General features: G+C 37.4%; 1 protein-coding gene across 2 annotated transcripts in view; it reads left to right on the forward strand.

Moving 5' to 3' along the window:
* Nucleotides 1-20,708, forward strand: part of LOC132861437 (alpha-1,6-mannosylglycoprotein 6-beta-N-acetylglucosaminyltransferase B-like) — an 80,417-nt gene that overhangs the window by 41,914 nt on the left and 17,795 nt on the right. For both annotated transcript variants that reach the window (XM_060892960.1, XM_060892961.1), the window contains exons 8-9: nt 1,305-1,474; nt 19,197-19,328. In XM_060892960.1, the coding sequence (XP_060748943.1) occupies nt 1,305-1,474; nt 19,197-19,328 (302 nt within the window). The remainder of the gene's footprint in view (nt 1-1,304; nt 1,475-19,196; nt 19,329-20,708) is intronic.

Raw genomic sequence — 20,708 nt, forward strand, 5'->3', positions numbered from 1 at the left:
AAGTCTGGGATGGTACCTCACCCTCAGCACCCCACTTCTTCAGTCCAATGTCAAACAGGCCAGATTGGTATCAATATTTCCACTCAAATGTGTTATCTGCATTTATCTCAAAGATAAATAAACATAATGCATAATGTACAAATGAATTGAACAAGTTTCATTCCAAAAAAGTAAAACTATGGCCTCACGTTCACTGCTCCTATAAATACTCACCCCACCCCTTTCAACTTTTCTACATTTTGTAGTGCTACAGCCTGGAAGTGAAATGGATTTAATTAGGATTTTATGGGTTTTTTTTTTAGCTTGCTAATAACAAATTACAATTACCATATTTTATGTTCAGTTTATGCTATTTTAGCTGAGTTTATTGTCTGGAGTTTATATTACTGCTTTGCCCTCTGATTGAATAAGGAGGGAAAGGTCTTTTTCCCTAAATCATTCACTTTATTAAATGTCCACACAAAGAAGTCTGCAGACTACATGTATGACAGCCTTGATTTAATCTTTTGGGAGAACCAGAAAGTAACTAGGCCTACAAACATGGATTTGTATAGCATCCTTGTTCAGCTAAGAGAGAGTGCTAGACTACTGAGGACAAACTGTTTGGTGCAGAATTTTAGGACACAGAGTTTATTTGAATGGTATTTTATCAAGTAAAAAAATGTTGCACTATTTACCACCCAAGCCTTCTCTTTCCATCATACTATATTGCAGCCTGAGTCACGCTACATTACAGACTTTGACAATAATGGTAGCTGTGAATTATGGAGCCCTTCCTTTTCCCCACAGTCAAGAAGGAAAAACGTACCATGATAAACAGGTTATAGGATGAACTGCTGATACAAACCAGGAGGAAAATGTGAAAACAGTTTTCTCTAGAAAAATAAATAATAGTCACATAATTGTTCTCTTATTTGCAGTGCTGTATGCTGTGAAACCTAAATAGAAACTACAGCCACAGTTTTGTGGCCCATAGACATCAATAGAAGTTGAGTGTCTTTTGTGCCAGGCCTAATGTTGTCTCTATTCTTTTTTTTTTTTTTTGCCTCTGAGGTCATACTGGAATTTTTCTAGAAACAAGAATAATAAAAGGAGCCACTTTGTTTAAAAAGAGCTGCACTTTCTAGGCTAGTCACCCAATATAAATGTAAATGGCAGAAATGTTGATGCTCCACATATTAACTCCAGTAAATGGAATACAGTATAAAAAAACATAAAAGTTCTGTCACTTCCTAGTTTCTCTACAAAAGAAATGACTTTCTTTTGCTTTTTTGTTTCTCTTTAAATTTTTATATCTTTTCAAGGTGCTGGTACATGTGGGTTTTCTGACAGAGGAGTCTGGTGATGTGTTCAGCCCTAAGGTGTTAAAAGGAGGACCACTGGGTGAGATGGTGCAATGGGCCGATATCCTCAGCGCACTTCATGTGCTGGGACATGACCTCAAGATCTCACTGTCAGTCAAAGAGCTGCATGGGTGAGTTTAATGTATTATATCTACATAATATCTGCAGCTGCAAAGGCGCTGTTTGTGTAATTCTGTTTTTCTTTCAGCACCATGGAGAGCTCCCAATGCCTTTCACAATTATTTCTATTGTTTTGAATATTTGTGCATTAGAATACATTACTTTATGTTTTCTTTGTTCAACAGTACATTCACTGGTTAAAAATCACCTTCTACACTGTGTCATAAAATGGCTCTTGTATGAACAGTGTGGTTGTTTTAAGGTCTTGCAATCTGCATGTGGAATGTACACACACATACACACACACAGTGTGCCTCTATAGGAGCTTTTTTTTCTGTATGGTCTGCTTTTCTTGAAAACCATAAGCATTAAGCGTTAAGAACTTAGGGGCATGGTCTATGCTATATGTTTCAATTTTATAATTATTACAAATTATTGGCTTGGGAGCCTACTAACCAGAAGGTAAGTAAATTTCTTAGTTAAAAAACTATGAGTAAGAAAAATATGTTATGCAAGTTCCCAAAAGTCTTCAAATAGTTATTGGATTTACCATGAGAGCAGTGAAGGACTCGGCTTAAACTGTTGATCGGTCATTCCAAAAAAAATTAAAACAGGATATGGAAATGGTGTGTGTCATGGTTAAGCTGAATTGGTATTTGAATTACATTACCCATCAGCCCCTGCATGTTTCTTCATCACACGTCTCTCTAATCTGGTTTCTGTGTACCTCTTTATCATGCTAATAATGTTGTGTTTTGTTTGTTGCTTTGCCTTCCATAGCCTTGTTCCTTGTCTCTATGTTTTCCTATTTTACACTGTGCACAGTAAAAGGATGCGATTGCATCTGTCACCTCTGAGCACCCCTGACTCGGAGACCCAGCGCTCCTGACACAAATGGTCAGAGTAAGGTGCAGTTGATTAGTGGCTATGTATTGTACAACACTAGTGGAATGTATAAATATATACAATAAAATGTTATTGAATAATATATAGCCAAAGAAAAGAAAAGCAGCAAGTACTGTCTGTCTACACACCAGTGTTCAATTAAACTTCTTAAAGTTTCATTTTAATATAATAACTTATAGCAATGATAGCCTGCTTTATGTTAAGTGGTTAATCCACTTTGCTAATCCACTAATCCACTGTATTTTGCTTTTGATTTAAAATAATCTCCTACAACAGTATTTGGCAAATGCTCTTATTCAGAACGAATTACAGAAGTGCTTTTGAAGTCTCTATCAATAAATTCATTGATACTCGTTCAGTGCTTTTGCAAAGTTTCTTGAAATAATTTTTAATTAGTTGATACAACTACAATACAGCACAGAGAAATTCCTTTGTTCACTTTGTATACCAGCTTGTTAGGAATCTCAGGTCAGAGATGATATAGCACCTTAGGAGCAGAGAGGGTTGAATGCCTTGCTCAAGGGCCCAACAGTGGCAGCCTGGTGGTGTTGGGGTTTGAACATGTGACCTGATGAGTAACCCACAGCCTTAACCATTGAGCTAACACTATGTTTAAAAAAAACTGTAGAAAAAATCGTCCAGGAATGATTATCTGAGCTGTCATTTATGGACCATTCACTTGTTCACTTATCATCCTTCATCTCCATTTAATGTTTTCTTTTATTTTCACTCAGCAGTCACAGAGTATCTAAAATCCATTTTGATAGTTTTGGACAAAAGGTGTACTGTAGAAAAATATTTTTGTCTCTCTTCATTTTTTAGCCAGATGATTTCAAACTACTTGACCAAGAAACATCAATCTTTCTTTCTTTCTTTCTTTCTTTCTTTCTTTCTTTCTTTCTTTCTTTCTTTCTTTCTTTCTTTCTTTCTTTCTTTCTTATACAGTCACTACAATACATTGTGATTCTGAAATCATAGAATATTACATGTTTTCTGCATATATCTTGAAATGATGGATTTTACAGTTTATAGGGCTCCTCTTGTTTAAATTGGTTTGTCAAATAATGATACTGTACACCCATAAATCTCACTATAAAGATTATTAAGCAGACATTCTTAGGCTCCTTATTTCTTTCTCTATAAATCATTTAACATTCACGCTGTCTACTCACCAATAAATCATTGTGTAGATTAGCTCTGTAAGTTGACATTAGCCTCTCTTTTTTATCTTAGCACATAAGCTCAGAAAAGCATACCATCACCATCGTTCTATACGAGTTCAAGTTGACACTCTGTCACCTTTAAGCTACAGTCATACATTCAGATGTCTGCTTCCTCTCTGATTGGCTTTATGTCCTTTTACTGGTACCAAGTTTTATCCCCTGTGTAAGGAGCAGCAAAGTGTTACGTTCGGAAACCCTAGATACTGTATATTCATTTCTTTCTTACACGTCTGTGTGAATTTTATGCTATCGGTCACCATGCAGAGTCTGAAGATGACTCAGAGCTTGAAAAGCTCTGAAAAGCACAGCATGACAGCACTGTTGGTGTTCCACAGAAAGATGTGCGGTTATTAAATGGGAGTGGGTTTTCTGTGTGTGTGTGTGTGTGTGTGTGTGTCTTTAGGACTTATATATTGTTCTCTGTTACCAGTGCTATTTTTAATGTAGCACAAATGAAATTGATGTCTCAATTAAGCAATGTTCAGCAAGAATAAAATGGGGGTCAGTGTGGAGGGGTTAATAGAGCTACAGTAGTGTGTTCATGTCTGGAGATGTAAGGAAAAGCTGTAAAGCATAGATGCCCCCCCAAAAAAAAAAAAAGAAAAAAAATTAAACTATATATTACTCAGTTAAAACTGCTAAAACTAATTAAACTATTTGTAGATATATATTCTTTAAAGCACAGTAAATAATAATAAATTAAACAAGTCAATAGTTTTAGAAGTAAATTGCTGGGTAAGTGTTATCTTGATGAATCTTGTTTTTTTTTTTTGGAGGACTTTTTTTGAGCTAGGAAAGATTTCATTATGAATTATTTATTATTATTATTATTATTATTATTATTATTATTATTATTATTATTATTATTATTATTATTATTATAAAGTTACAAAAAAGATGGAAAATACAGTCCAAAGATTTTGTGTGTTATTTCTCCTGTACCCCAGAATCGCTTGTGAGGAAGTGGACAATCATTGTTCAAAGAATTTGTCTCCTTCTGGCTATTATTTACTGTCCAGTGTCACCCAAATGAGGTTCCCTTCTGAGTCTGGTTCCTCTCAAGGTTTCTTCTTCATATCATCTCAGAGTGTTTTTCCTTTCTTACGTCACCTCAGGATTGTTCATTATTAATAGATGTTAGAAATAAACAATAATTTCATTTTAAACTTTACCATTTTTATTCCATTCCTCTGTTCATGTAAAGCTTCTTGGAGACAATGTGAATTGTTAAAAGCCCTATGCATATAAATTGAATTAAACTAAGACTTGTCAGCCTTCAGGCTTGCGAGAAAAATAATGCACTTTAACTCTTGACCAAAACCATGGTTATCTAGACAGATGCTTGAGAACGAGACAAGTACTCCAAAAAAATGTTAATAATTCTGAGATAAGTCAAAGTCAAGGCAGAAACTGTCTTGGAGGCTTAAATAAATATGACTATTGTATTGTATTGTACACACCCACTTTTCAAAAGTTTTTCAGATCTAGATAGATAAATTCCAAATCCTTGGTTTGACATTGACTTTAAAGCTGTCTTGAGTGCTGTCTATCTATTGATGTATTCTTATTAGACAACCTTTTGTCAATAATAGTGGGCAAAATCTGCTGACTTTCAAAAGAAAGGGCCATTTGAACAAGCATCCACAGACATTCTATCAATAAATACCTGTTTATATGGCACAAAACTGAATTAAGATGGGATATTGTGGAGAATACAGTGACTATATGTGGATTTGTAGTGTATTTCCCATGCATCAGATTTCACCCTTGAAGATTTTTAACCTTGTGATCATTTAAGTATATTAAAGATAATAACTTTTGTCAGAGAGCCTGTATCTGTGGTAAGGTTGGGAGAGAGAGATAGATAGAGAGAGAAGGAGGGAAGACATTCTGCCACTTGTATTGTCATTTAAGAGATTCAGCTTATTGCTAAAAGGAGCCAGGGGGGTCAGCGAGTAGGATAGGCACAAAGCACACATCGATCAGGGATCTTCCCCTTATCAAGCTTTTCCACTAATGATTCATCATCAGTAGAATAGAAAGCGCTTGGGTCCATGCTGCCTCTCTGTGACTGATCTGAACCTATATATTTTCTCTCTATTGGATTTTTAGCCTCCTTTCAGACCCAGAGGTTAGTCTGAGAGAAGGATGGACTCAAGGAAAAATTAAACCTTGAAGGCATCGCCTATTGAGACAGAAAAATCATGGAAAGAACAGATTGGAAACACTGCCAGCGAGCCTGTGAGCTCTGTCAGCTTTTGAGTTATTAAATGCTCCCCTGCTGGCAGGGGGTGGTGTTGGTGAGTGTGTGTCTTTTATAGTCGTGTGTGTTTATTTTCGCATTCATCAAAATACTGTCATGTGTTACATGAAGTGACATGCTCTTGCACATCGCCCACACGCTAGAAAAGCTGCAGGAGCTGTTAATGTGGTGATAAAACAGAGAGTGATATGTCCATTGAGAAAAGATCTTTTGATGCGGCAAGATGCAGGGAAATAGACAAAAAGAGAGAGAGAGAGAGAGAGAGAGAGGGAGAGAGAGAGAGAGAAAGAGAGATGGGGAGTGTTTGGGGGGGTGAAGTTTGAGTTGATATGTATAAAGACTGCATTTTTTTTAAATCTTCAACTGCCCAGTTTCTGTAAGCCAGTGACCATAAGGGGCCTCAGATTTATTGCTCACATTTTGGACCTTAGCTCAAGGCCGTCCATCTCCAGGTTTGATGTTTTGTGCATGCTGAGATGCTTTTCTGCTTTTCATGCTTGCAAAGAGTGAATATACAGCAGTTACTACATCCTTCCTGGCAACATGAACAATGGCAACCTAGCCATTTTCCTCTTAACAACAAGGGGTTATGACCAATAGAACTGTCACTCTCTCAGTGTTTTATGTTTTTCTCTTTATTCTGTGTAAAGTCATAAAACTGTTGCATGTGAAATTCACAGAAAAATCAGCAGTTTATCAAATCCTCAAAACAGACCATCTGGCACCATCAACCATGCAACAATGAAAGTCACAGAGATAAGTTTTCTTCTATTCTGGTGTTTGATGTGAACATTAACTGAAGCTCTTGATCTGTATATGCATGATTTTATGCGTTGTTCAGCTGCCACATGATTGGCTGATTGAGCAGCTGCATAATTGAGCTGGTATACAAGTGTCTCTAATAAAGTGGACAAAGAGTGTATATGCATATACATTCTACGTTAAAACGATCAATAGAAATACTACTAACGTTTACACAATTTTATCACTTTAATAACACTATAATTCATAATTTATAATTTTGTCATGCAGCAGTCTAACTGAGTCTTAACAACATGATGTACTTTCATCAATGAGAGAAAATATCAATATACTGTAGCCCACTTACACTGAGCTGGAAAATAGCATAGGAAAGAACAAGTTTATTTGCATGCATGATACACAGTTATAAAAGGGAAATGATTTATAATCACAGTCTCTGTTGTCAACAAGATGAGTCAAGTTCCTCTCAAGGTTTCCACCTCATATCGTCTCAAGGCTCCTCAGGGATACATGGCACTCAATTCAATTCAATTCAGTTTATTTGTATAGCACTTTTAACAACTGACATTGTCTCAAATCAGCTTTACAGAAGTATAGAAACAGAATAAAAATTTTAAAGTTCAAAATTAAGTTATTTTATGTCTCTAATATCTATCCCTGATGAGCAAGCCGGAGGTGACGGAAGCGAGGAAAAACTCCCTGAGATGATATGAGGAAGAAACCTTGAGAGGAACCAGACTCAGAAGTGAACCTCATCCTCATTTGGGTCACTGGACAGTAAATAATGTCAATGTAAATAATGACCTTTCCACAACAGTTTGTTGAGTGGAATTAAGCAACCAAGAGCTCCTGAGGAACTAATGGCTCAGCGTCATTTCTGAGTCCATTACAGACTTAACACTAATTCCTTCCTGCTGAAGTCTTCAAATGTTTGCTAATAAAGACCCGAGCATAAAGCTGACAGACGCAACAGTAGTTCAAAGATGGCATGTTTGTCTCCAAGTGGTTGAACCAACAGCAGTCCCATGGGTCACTGGCTGTTCATGCAGATCTATCCCCAGCAGAGTGCACCACCAAGTGACGAGACTCCAACCAGGGATAGGGTGACACTGTCAATTGTTTAAAGTGTTATAAAAATAAAGTTGAATTGAACTGAGCTGAATTACTTAATACAAAGTACAACGAACTCGACTGCCCTAATGAAGCGAAAGAAATGAGAGATGATAGTTAAAAGCTTAGATTATTCATTAAATGAAAATGTATACTAATATGCTTTTATTTTGTTGTTAAATTGTTATGGGAATCATCTCAGCACCATACAGATATGTTAACTGATATATCAGCCTCCCAAGAGGTTAAAAAAATGTAAAGTAATAGTCAAGAAACCTTGATGAATCAGATTATGTAGATCAATATAGTATAATAGTAATCTCTAATGCATGAATCTTTAATACCATAAAATAAAACCGGTTCAGTTGTGTAAACCGTTTTGTTAAGTTTCATTAACAAGTTATAGCAGATAATATGTCATGCCTATTCCCTGACTCATGTGAGTTACGGTAGTATATATTATAGTATATTCTGTTTGAGTGGCCCGACAGTGTGCCAGCCTACACGTCCCCTCTACGATGCCTCTAAAGTTCATAGATGTGTCTGAGACAGCAAACCAGTCTGCTGTCTGTCTGTCTGTTTCTTCTCCCCACTGGCTTCTCATCCTCCACCCACAGCCAGTGGACAAGAGAAGAAGAAATGACTCATGCTATTGAACTCTAACAGATTCTCAGTTACTGCAGTGCCTGAACACATAGCAAGATTTAAAAATGTGTCAGTTTAAGCTTGTTCTGCCAGGATCTATATTCAAAGACAGGCTGTATATCTTTACGCCTTCTTTAGGGAGGCTATTTCGATCTGGAACGTAAGAAATGATTAAAGAAATAAACTCAGAAGTAATATCATGCAGGATTATGTACCGAGTTTGTGTATATTTTCTAAAACCTCACTGGGTCCTTTTATTGTGTGTATCACCATTTGACATTAAATATGAAAAATATAAATGGAAAAAGGGAAGTCAATTTTATGTTTCAGTTTCCATGTACAAATCAGTGTGCGCTAGATAGCTAGCTAGCCGTCAGGCTATAACGTGAGTATACCTGCTTTGGGATCGGGGAGCATGTTTTTTTTGCATTGTGCATTGTATACAGGGTATACAGCCAGTGTATGTCCTATTTGAAATAACATGTATGCTTTCATTTTAAGTGCTGTTAGTGTACTTAAAAATCACTCAAATCTTGAGGAAATTCTCCACTTTTTACATTCCACCAATCAGAATTCAATCTGAGCTCCATTCATCAAGTGAAACATTTATTGGACACATCTTCTGTAATCCACTATTGTAGGTCAAGCACACCATTTGGATTAACAAATAAAATAAATCGTTTGAATCGTAATGAAAATGTATCGGTTATACGACCTTGACAGTTCAAACTATTATGACAATATATCAGAAATTCTTTTTTGTAATTGCTCATGTAAGGACCCTCTAGACTGTCTTTAAGCGATACAGCAGAAAATACACTTAGATTGAGCTGCAGCTCCTCTGAGTTTTGTCTTTATTTACTAGAAAGTCACAATGCTAAATGCAAGGTCATCGCTCATATGATAATGAATTCTTGACACAAATGCATCTAAAGCTTTTCTGTAACTGCTTCAGAAATTTGTCAATTGCTTCTTTAACATTCTGTAGCTGCATCTGTATCAAGCTGGCAGCTGTTAACATTGACCCTGACATTCTGGTGTGCCAAGACTCAAGGAACATTTTAACATAGAATTGTATATAATTTGAGATAACTGAAAAACACTTTGTCTTGCAAAAGCAAAGTTTTAACATGATTGCAAACGTTACGTTCGGTCCGTGTTCAGTCCAGTTTGGTCATTTTAGAGCTTTTTTAGTTTCCTTTTCTCAAAATGCTTTGTATCTGTAGGCCATACTTGTTGATTTGGTTGATAGCTACCCTCTGGTACAGGAGGGCAAAAATCCTGGAGGAAAGATATTCATATGGCATCTGTTCATAAATATCTAGAGGAAATCCATTTATTTTGGCAATTTAAAACTGACTACACAAAACTGTATCTTTCTTTCATTTAACTGGTGTCCATTTCTGTTGTGAAGCTGTGGCACAGTGTATGATTAGAGTTAATGAGTGAGTAACTTAACAAACAAGGATATAATGTCTGGCTTAGTACTCTGTTTAAGTACCTTAAATAGACCCATATATTGTCTAATTTTTCCTTACTTAACTTTCATTAGCATGTTTGCGCCTCTGTCTCTCACCTCCAAGGTTGGAGTTTGATTCCAAAATCTACCCTTTTAACACAAGAGCTTGCATGTTCTGCCCATGCTTCCAGGGCATTCTCTGGCTACTTTAGGTTTCTCCCTCAGTCCAAAGACATGTGCTGTATGCTGAGTATCTGTAGTTTGTACATGTGTGCAATTGTGCCCTGCAATAGGTTGGCACACTGTCCAGGGTGTCCCCTGCCTTGAGCTCCAAGACCCCTTGGAATAGACTCCAATCCCCCTGATGATTTTGTGTAGGATAATCACTAAAGAATGTGGATGGATGGATGAATGGATGGCTGGATGGATGGATGGATGGATGGATGGATGGATACACTACAATTGGCTAATATTTAAAAAAATATTAATTTACTGTGGTCCTGTTAAAATGTAGAAGGGCAGAAACATTACATAGACCAGGAATATGGTCTTAACATTCAAAAGACTGCTTCTATTACTGTGAATAGATATTTTTCTGTTGTGCTGGAGCTCTGTACTTTCTAGTTGGGCTGGATTTACCAAAACACAATACAACTGAGCTACTTGGAACAATCAATGGATGTAATTGTAGTCTTTGGCATTATGCGTGTGTGTGTCTGTGTGTGTCTCTGTGTGTGAGTGTGTGTGTCTGTGTGTGTATGTGAGAGAGAGAGAGAGAGAGAGAGAGAGAGAGAGAGAGAGAGAGAAAGAAAGAGAGATCCTCCTCATGCAAGCGTGCTCTGACATACAGCATGGCTCATTCTCTTCTCAGCATGAGGTTGATCCTCTATCTACATCTGAAAATAACCAGCAGCCCTCGTATTAAAACTTGCTGGCACTTGCTGCTTATAAATTGTAGGATGTGCTGCCAGTCAGCCTTTAGTGAACTCACACACATCCTCCCTGAGGAATTTTCAACCCCAGATCTTATTTCTATTACAGTGTTCTGTCAATGTGTATGGTTGAGATTCTCATGTGTCCTGCTGTAGCAGCTCACAAATTCATGCAAATTCAAATTCTCCAAATGTTTCCTGTAGTATACATCTCATTAAAGCCACTAGGCAACCACAGCAGTTTGGGGAAAGTGTAAACATTCCTAGCTAAGTGCTGCACTGTGCTGCTCATTATCACACATTTCATTCTCTCTGTGTGATATGGCACACTTACAATCAAATATCTATTCATTATCATAAATGAGAGATACTCATTTTTGCCTCTGTATTCAGCTCACATACATTCCAGGATTCAGCAGATTATTTTCTAAGAAGTTCATGATCAGGGGTGACATGGAGAACATGCATAATGAAGTGAATATGGTTATATAGCAATAGTGATGGTCTACCATTATGGACATGTAATCCCAACAACCCGAGAGTGGAACGTCATTACCAATATCCAATGTCAGGAGCTTTATTCTTTGTGTCACTACTCACAGATATTACACACAGGTGTGTAAGGTTCAGTGTAAGTTAAGGTAAGGTAAGGTAAAGTGATAAGGGTGTAGATTGAGTGGTAAGAAAAGAGCTTCATCCAAGAACTGTTAGAAAATGGTTAAGTTGGTTTGAACTACATAGAAATTTATAGTTTGTTTACATTTGTGTATATCAATACAGGAGTTGAGTCACTCACTCTCACTCATTTTCTACCGCTTATCCGAACTACTTCGGGTCACGGGGAGCCTGTGCCTATCTCAGGCGTCATCGGGCATCAAGGCAGGATACACCCTGGACGGAGTGCCAACCCATCGCAGGGCACACACACACTCTCATTCACTCACGCAATCACACACTACGGACAATTTTCCAGAGATGCCAATCAACCTACCATGCATGTCTTTGGACCGGGGGAGGAAACCGGACTACCCGGAGGAAACCCCCGAGGCCCGGGGAGAACATGCAAACTCCACACACACAAGGAGGAGGCAGGAATCGAACCCCCAACCCTGCAGGTGTGAGGCGAACGTGCTAACCACTAAGCCACCGTGCCCCCCTCGGAGTTGAGTCACTTTAAATAAATTTCTTACTCATTTATGACTGTTCCCACCTTACATAGGATTTGCTGTGGATCCACTGTGGCACTGACAATGATAAAGCGGCTACTAATATTTTTGTACTTAGTGTTAAGTCTATAATGAACTCAGAAATTACACTGTCCTATTAGATTCTCAGGAGCTCTTGGTTGCACACTTCCACTGGCCTACAAACTGTTGTAAAGAAAGAAAAAAAAGGACATTATTTACATTTACATTACTTCCTGTCCATTTTCACCCAAATAAGGATGAGGTTCCATTGTGAGTCTGGTTCACCACAACCTCTCAAGGTTTCTTCCTCTTATCATCTCAGAGAGATGTTTCTTGCCTCCGTTGCCTCCGGCTTGTTCATTAGGGATGAAGCGTAGACAATGCCAAGTGTTAAAAGTGCTATATAAATACATTGAATTGAATTTAAAGAATAAAAGAATGAATAGATAAATGAATGAATGAAATTTTAGACCTGCATCATAATGCATAATACACTCTGTGTTGTGTAGGGGTAATAAGCAAAGAAACTTTTCTGAGCTGACTTTGCAGACATGAGTCAGATTAAAATAAACTTGGGTTTCGCCTCCATACTCATATTTCCTCTCGTTGTATTTTTTTAGAACCTTAACTGTTTGGCTGTTCATGAAGATATTTACACTTCATTGTATTCCTCTAATGAAAGCACACATGACTCTGTGGCATAAGAGTATTGTGTATAGACTGCCCATTTTTAATAGTGGGCAGTAATCAAAACTTCACCTTTCATTTACACATTCCACATAATTTTAATGTAACTGGGAAAATTTGTTGGAAGCCAGAGAATAGATGGTCTTATATGATATTTTATAGGATATTATTGCAGTAACATTTCTGTCTGATGAACAAAGAACTATTTTCCTCCATGTGTTGGTTAAGTCTGCCAGCTAATAGGATTAGATCTTATACCTATTCTATACCTGATTGATGAAAAGGCAGTGACATTGATGATAAAAATACAAAGCCAGCTTGCAAACAGGATTAATAAGAATGAAGAATAAGTAAGAGGTCAGCCATTTTAGAACAAGGCCTCCATCCAAGTCCATTACTCATGCAGTGTTAGTCAGTCTAGTGATTTGTAAAATGATATATACAGATATTTTCATCAAGCTAATTTTATAAATATTCATAACCCCTTATGACTAATTACGTAATGATGATAAGAAACAGTATGTAGCAGTATATCAGGAGAGAGTGTGACTCTTGGGAGTTTCAGGAGTGAATTTTATTTAGCCAGGCCAGTACATCAATGAAAGTACGTGAAGATGAAAGACCAGAGTTTATTAGATGCTCAGCCTCCTCCTTCACACATGCTTTTATTGCTCATAGCTACAGCCATGGATGCAGTAGGTAAAGGTAACAAGTGTAATTAACACAGAGCATGAGTTAAGGAGAATGTGTATAAAAGGTGTCCATCTTCCCATATCCTTTCATGTAAACCTTAAAAGTATTCATTCATATTCAGCTTTAGAATGGGTCTAGCAGAGAGATGTTAAGTTTACTGTGCAGTAGCACATTGATTGACAGAAGGACCTTAACCTGATAACCTGAACTTTAAACTTAATTTAGGGGTAAAGAAGTGTGAGAAAAGACATCAAGATATCTGTAGAGAATAATCCTCGGGATCCGAGTAATAATAAAACATAGCCACATGAGATGAATGGGGGAAAAAGTGTGATGTTTACAGAGTTTCTATATTGTCACACTGTCTATTCTTCATCTCTTCTAATTGAAATTGTCAGAATCTTATATTAGCATTTAGCAGATGCCCTTATCCCTTGTAACTTACATTTTTATCTCATTTTATACAACTGAGCAATTGAGGGTTAAGGGCCTTACTTAGGGGCCCAGCCATGGCAGCTTGGTAGACCTGGGATTTGAACTCATAACCTTACAATTGGTAGACCAACACCTTAACCACTAGGCCTTCACATCCCCAGAATATTCATATACAAAGAAAGTGACTTTGCCTCAGACGTTAAATTATCTAGACTGTAAGAAATAAAAAAATGCGTAGTGTAAAAATAAGACGATGATGGTGAAGATCTTAATGAAGAACAAGAGGTTTATTCCAGCATAGCAATGACAAAATACCTGACATACTTTGGGTTCATCGGAGTCAACAAGAACCCTGAGCAAATCCTGCTCAAGCATTATATACTGTTTTCCTCTTTGTAGTTTAAATGAAGTTTTGTTTCGAATGTGTATTGAGCGTAAGAACTGAGTGTCTCCCAAATGGCTGGGCTACACCTTGTTATTTAGCCAGATGTCTTTAAATGTTAATCACGGTCACGTATACCTTGTCTTGTTATTGTTACAATTGTTATGTCAAATAGTCCCTTTAAATGGTAATTGCGGTCACCGCGGTCACGCAGACCTTGGCTTGGTATTGTTACAGTTGTTATCAACCAAATGGTCACTTTAAATGGTAATTGCAGTCACGTAGACCCTTTCCCGTTCGTGGTGATGCTTAATGTCCTGCTGCCGTTCCCATATTTATAATTGAATCAACTTTATACGTTTAGAGTCCTAAATGTATTACCTTATGATACTTAAGGCATTTTAGGAATGAGCTCTTTTAGATGTGTACCTTGGAGTGGAATTTGGGTGCAATTTCTGTAATTTCTTACAAGACGTTTATTCATTTTTCTAGTTGAAACATTATTTGGTTATTTTTTTAGAGCCAAACAATGTTTACTGAAATGAATAGCAGACAGGCAGATATAGATACGGGTTCAGCTTTTATGAAAACACTCCACAGCAAACGATGCATAGGAACTAGACAATTATCACGGTAAGAGACAAACAGGAAGGCAGACAATTGGAAAACAGGTGCAAACTAGGACACAGTGCAGGTAATTGGAAAACAACCCAAGGTCAAATCAAATAGAACAAACAGGGAATGGAAACGGTTCAGAAACGACACAGGCACATGCTTGTGAGTGAGTGAGTGAGAGAGAGAGAGGAGAGAGAGAGAGAGGGAGAGAGAGAGAGAGAGAGAGAGAGAGAGAGAGAGAGAGTGGGCATCTCGTTAGACGTCTGGTAATTGTGATCATGGATAGGCATAGATCATAGACTCATAAAATATTGATGGTCTGTGCAAATCAATTTGAGTGAATGACAAATTAGTAAATTTCAATTCTCTATGGCTATCATGGTTTATTACATTTTTTTCATCTTCTTTGCATCATATACATCATATACAGTACATTTATTTTCACCTGAGTGTAATTTCTGATCTTGATTGCAATATCTGTGATGAGATTTTTGTAGATAAAGCAAATTAATTAAGAATGTGCAAATAATATTTAAATAGTAAAATGCATGTTTTTTCCTCATATTTTTAGGAAGGCACAGTGCGAATTAACAAGGAATAAAAACAAAGCAGTTTGAATTCATTATATTAAAATATTTGTGGCCAACTGACCAGGGACATTATTCAGCGCTGATATTTGTTAATCAGATAGTTTTTCACAGGACAATCAGACTAAAAGACAATCTAAAAGAGTAAATAATATTAAACAGAGGGTCATACTGTATTTAGCCTTGGTGATTAGCAGATCAACAGAGCAGAGCGCGTACACGATGTCACGGTCATGTTTTTGAGAAAACAAAACAAATCAGGCCCAAATACTGTACAAAATAGCATATTTTTATTCACACTTAATGCAACTTTTCATGATGTAATCAAATTATGAAGTAAACCACACATGAATACCCAAAAACAAAACGCAACATGCAACAATGACTATTGTTATTGTAAAGACAATAAAGACGGATACAAAAGTGCAGGTATAAACAGAGCAGGACATTAGGGATAATGAAATACAGGCGACAGCACACATGACATTAAATAAACCCCTCTGGGCAGGGAATTGTCCCAGTAGTTCCTGACAGTTGCATAATGATTGGCAGGACTCTGAATTAATATATGTTCTAAGTGTGTTTATATTAACATAGGAGTCAGGAAGTGAAGAATTAGCATTAGTTTGCATCAAGACTCATAATGTGTCATACGTCTTGTGCACCAACTCACTACTGACTGCTGCTATTACACAAATTTATATAGGTTTACTAGAACCCTCTTTGTTCAGATTCCTATATTTCTGCACAATGTACTGTATAATATACAGTATAAACACTGGCCTGTGGCATTTTGTGTGCTATTTTTGTACTTGTACAAAACCTGTACTTGGGTAGTAGTAGCACAGCTGTGCTTTATGTGACTAGGACAACTTTAAGTCCTTAGTAGCACCACGGTCCTGGAGAAATGTTGTTTTATTTCACTATCTACTGGGTCAGCTATATATTGTTGAAAGACAATAAAAGCTACTTATTTTGCTTTTGATTATTTTTTGATTATGGATATTTGCTATATTGTTACCTCACCTATGTATTCCCCATTAGCTAGTTAATGAATAGGCTAAAATGTTTCCTTTTATATCATATGTGATTTTCTTGATCTCTGCATGTACCCCATTGTTAATATGTAATGGATTATTAAAACATTAAAGCTTTATTCTCATAAATACTGTCAATTGTTTTGTATTTGTTTTGTCATGCATTTATTTTAAAAAATGATCGTTTTGTATTTATTTATTGTTCTGCGATGTAAGAGCTTGTGGATGCTCGCATGAGTCACATGAGTCCCTGATCAATCACATGAGTCCCTGATGAAAGTAAAAGCACATGTGATCATCCATGATGTTGCGTTACTGAGCTTTTGCTGCCTCTAAAACATGTTCTTATGCAGAGATCCTGAGAAAATTCTTATGACTTTTGTAAAAGTCTAAAACCTTATAAAAAATCTTGTTTTAAGGACTAGAAACGATCTGTGTCTGTACGAGGGTCACAAGTCCTCCTTTTAATGTCCGATGCAGTTCAGCGCTTGACAAGTGCAGCTCATGTTGTTTTGTCCTGAGTTCACTCCATATGCTTTTGTTTGTTATGCCATATGCTTAGGCTCTGTTTTTCTCTTTTTTGTTCTGTCCTGTCATAGGTCTGTACCTGGCTGGTTTGTTGTCTCATTACAAGTCTTATCATGTATGCCTAATGTAAATTCTCAGCTTTGGTTCACAGTGTCTTGTTTCATAGTTTGTTGAGTTTCTGCTTTTATAAAACACAGATTTTCTGTTGCCTACCTGTGCATGGAACCTGCTATGAATTTTGACAATGATAAAAACACGTTTCTGCTTTCTACGGCCATAAGGCACGAGATCCCACAGCTTTATTTTATGATATATTTTATTTACATCAAATATAAATAATTACAATAAGTCAGCATAGTCAGGGGGATGCATCCTTTGCTATTCCTTTTATTTATTGCAGTTGAGAGAATAAGGAAATATGTGGGCACCATTAGGCAGGAATCGTCAATGAGCGATGAACATTCATCTTAGCAGCACCTCAGTAACGGTTTATGTATTTTCACTGGTTAGCTGTCTCAGCAGCCAGATTTGTTTCTCTCTCTCTCTCTCTCTCTCTCTCTCTCTCTCTCTCTCTCTCTCTCTCTCTCTCGTTCTCTGTGAAGAAAGAGACTTTCTATTTTAGTGTGTGTGTGTGTGTTTGTGTGTGGTTGCTTGCCTGTAGTGATGTGGAAATGGCACAGCTATGGCGGAGTGTGTAATTGTGTGAACCTGAACAATTCCTGGTGGGATCCTATTGTTGGGCCGCTGACTGAGTCAGTAAATGCAATAATTGTTTAAATGGGTTTTAAACAGTCAGCTGATGTTGCAGTGTGGATGAATAATGTGATTCAGTCTCAGTCTCAGTGCTTTACACACATACACATGCTCCAAAAAATGCTGGGCCTGACCACTCAGTGTTTAGTATTATGTTTAGGTTGGTCAGATAAAGTTGGTAGGTTGGTCAGTTAAAATAACAAAAACACTTGTCAGATTAAACAAATGAACTAGAGTGATGAACAAACTAGAGTGATGAAAAAATGAAACAGGTGATGCTGTATTCAAAGTACAAAGTAAATTTCATTAAAGTTACATAATATTATCTGGCTAGTTTCTGACACTCTCACACCGGTCGGAGAATGCTTGGATTGATTGGCCTATAAATCATTAATTTTAATCATTAAAAGTAGGTCTTACATATAACTGGGGTTGCTTTTTTGACTTAAAGAGTCAAAAAAAAAAGATAAAGAGAGACAGAGATAGAAAGAGACAGAGATAGAGAGAGATAAAGAGAGACAGAGACAGACAGAGACAAAGACAGAGAGAGACAGAGATAGAGAGATAGAGACAGAGATAGAGAAAAACAGAGAGAGAGAGAGAGAGAGAGAGAGAGAGAGAGAGAGAGAGAGACAGAGATAGAGAGTGAGAGACAGAGATAGATAGAGACAGAGATAGAGAGTAAGAGATAGAGAGAGACAGAGTTAGAGATAGAGAAAGACAGAGAGACAGAGATAGAGAGTGAGGGATAGAGAGAGACAGAGATAAAGAGAGATAGAGATAGAGAAAGACAGAGACAGAAATAGAGAGTGAGAGATAGAGAGAGACAGAGATAGAGATAGAGAAAAACAGAGAGAGACAGAGATCGAGAGTGAGAAAGACAGAGAGAGACAGAGATAGAGAGACAGAGATAGAGAGTGAGAGAGATAGAGAAAGACAGAGAGACACAGAGATAGAGACAGAGATAGAGAAAGACAGAGAGACAGAGATAAAGAGAGATAGAGAAAGACAGAGACAGACAGAGATAGAGAGAGACAGAGATAGAGAAAGACAGAGAGAGAGAGATAGAGAGTGAGAAAGACAGAGAGACACAGAGATAGAGAGAGACAGAGAGATAGAGAAAGACAGAGAGAGAGAGATAGAGAGCGAGAAAGACATAGAGACACAGAGATAGAGAGAGACAGAGATAAAGAGACAGAGAGTTAATTTTGGAACAGTACAAAGTGCTTTCTTCTTTCTGCATTAGTGCCTGCAGACAGATTGCCTGTCTGTGTGCGCCTTGGTGCTTTTAAAAAACTAGGCATCCATAACTATATTAAACATCCACAGAGAGTGCCATGACAAAAGAGCTCTCCCAGCACCTCCACACTCCTTTTGATTTGGATTTTGCTGTGCTAGTGCATGTGCCCATAGCATTTGCACTTTACTAATGGCCTGTTAAACCCACCACAAAGACTGTAATACATCTGTTTATCAGGACGTTCTGTGGGCTATTATCACTTCTGTATAGCTCTGTTTTTTTCTCCCAGGTTTCTTGGTGTTCCTCCAGGAAGAGGAAGTTGCCCATTGCGAGGACGTTTCCCTTTTGACCTCATCTACACTGACTACCATGGACTGCAGCAGATGAAGCAACACATGGGTCTCTCTCTCAAAAAGCACAAGTTAGTGTTTGTGTGTCCTTTTATTTGTTTTAATAACGCTTTATTTATTTGTTTAATTGATTTATCTCTTGCATTTACATTACATTTACATTTACAGCATTTGGCAGACGCCCTTATCCAGAGCGACGTACACAAGTGCTTAAATCTCTAACATTGAATACATTAATGCTGGTTCACTAGGTTACATACTTAAGATACTATGAGTTTAAAACATTTGTTGAACGTTACAATGAAAAAGTGTCAAAGGTTGTGTTTTTTGTTTTTTTTGTTAAATGCAAAAAATAGGGAAAGAAGTGCTAGTTTAAGTGTTTCCTGAATAAGTATAGTAGGTCTTCAACCGCCACTTGAAAATAGTCAGTGACTCAGCTGTCCAGACCCCTAGGGGAAGTTCGTTCCACCACCTTGGTGCCAGAACAGAGAAGAGTCTTGTAGTATACTTGCCTCTTAGCCTGAGAGATGGTGGAACCAGTCGAGCAGTACTGGTAGATCGGAGGAGTGATGAGGGCTTTGATTTAACAGGGAGCTGGTCTGTTTTTGGCTTTGTACTGTAGGCCAGCATCAGTGTTTTGAATCTGAAGCGTGCAGCTACCGGAAGCCAGTAGAGGATTGCAGCAGCGGGGTGGTGTGCAAGAACTTTGGCAGGTTGAAAACAAGCCATGCAGCTGCATTTTGGATCATTTGCAGAGGACAAATTGTGTTCATAGGTAGACCTGCCAGCAGTGCGTTGCAGTAATCCAGTCTAGAAATGACAAGAGACTGAACAAGTACCTGAGCAGCCTGTGTGAACAAAAATGGCCGAATCCTTCTAATGTTGTAGAGAAGAAACCGACATGAGCGATTCACATTAGCAACATGAGAGGAAAAAGGACAACTGATGGTCCATGGTTACACCAAGGTTGTGAGCTGTGGCTGAAGGGCAGATCAGATCATTGTGCAGGGATGAACAGCAGTTCAGTTTTGCTAGGATTGAGCTTTAACCGATGAGCCGTAATCCATGATGAAATCATGCGCTAATGATGTACTGTACAATATATTTCACTGATACGAACCAAAAAATAAAGAAAAGATTTTGGATTATTTAAAAACAGGTCACTGTCTTCCTAAAGGGGTTCTTGAATTTTTGAATGACTTTCTGATAAGAAACGTCCACTACTGCAATTTCTAGACATATTTTACTAATTCCTGTTCTATCTTGTTCCTATACTATCTTGAAATAGTAAAGTATGCCTAGAAAAGCTTAAAAATCATATACTTGGTTTATTGTAACCTGATTCTTATTATTGCATCTTTCAATAAGAACTAGTTTATATATTTTACTAGTCTCAAGATGTCATTATTTGCAGTGTGAATATTACAAAATGCTGTGGACGTCACATTCAC

This window comes from Tachysurus vachellii, chromosome 18, assembly GCF_030014155.1.
Source record: "Tachysurus vachellii isolate PV-2020 chromosome 18, HZAU_Pvac_v1, whole genome shotgun sequence".
Taxonomy (NCBI): Eukaryota; Metazoa; Chordata; class Actinopteri; order Siluriformes; family Bagridae; genus Tachysurus; species Tachysurus vachellii.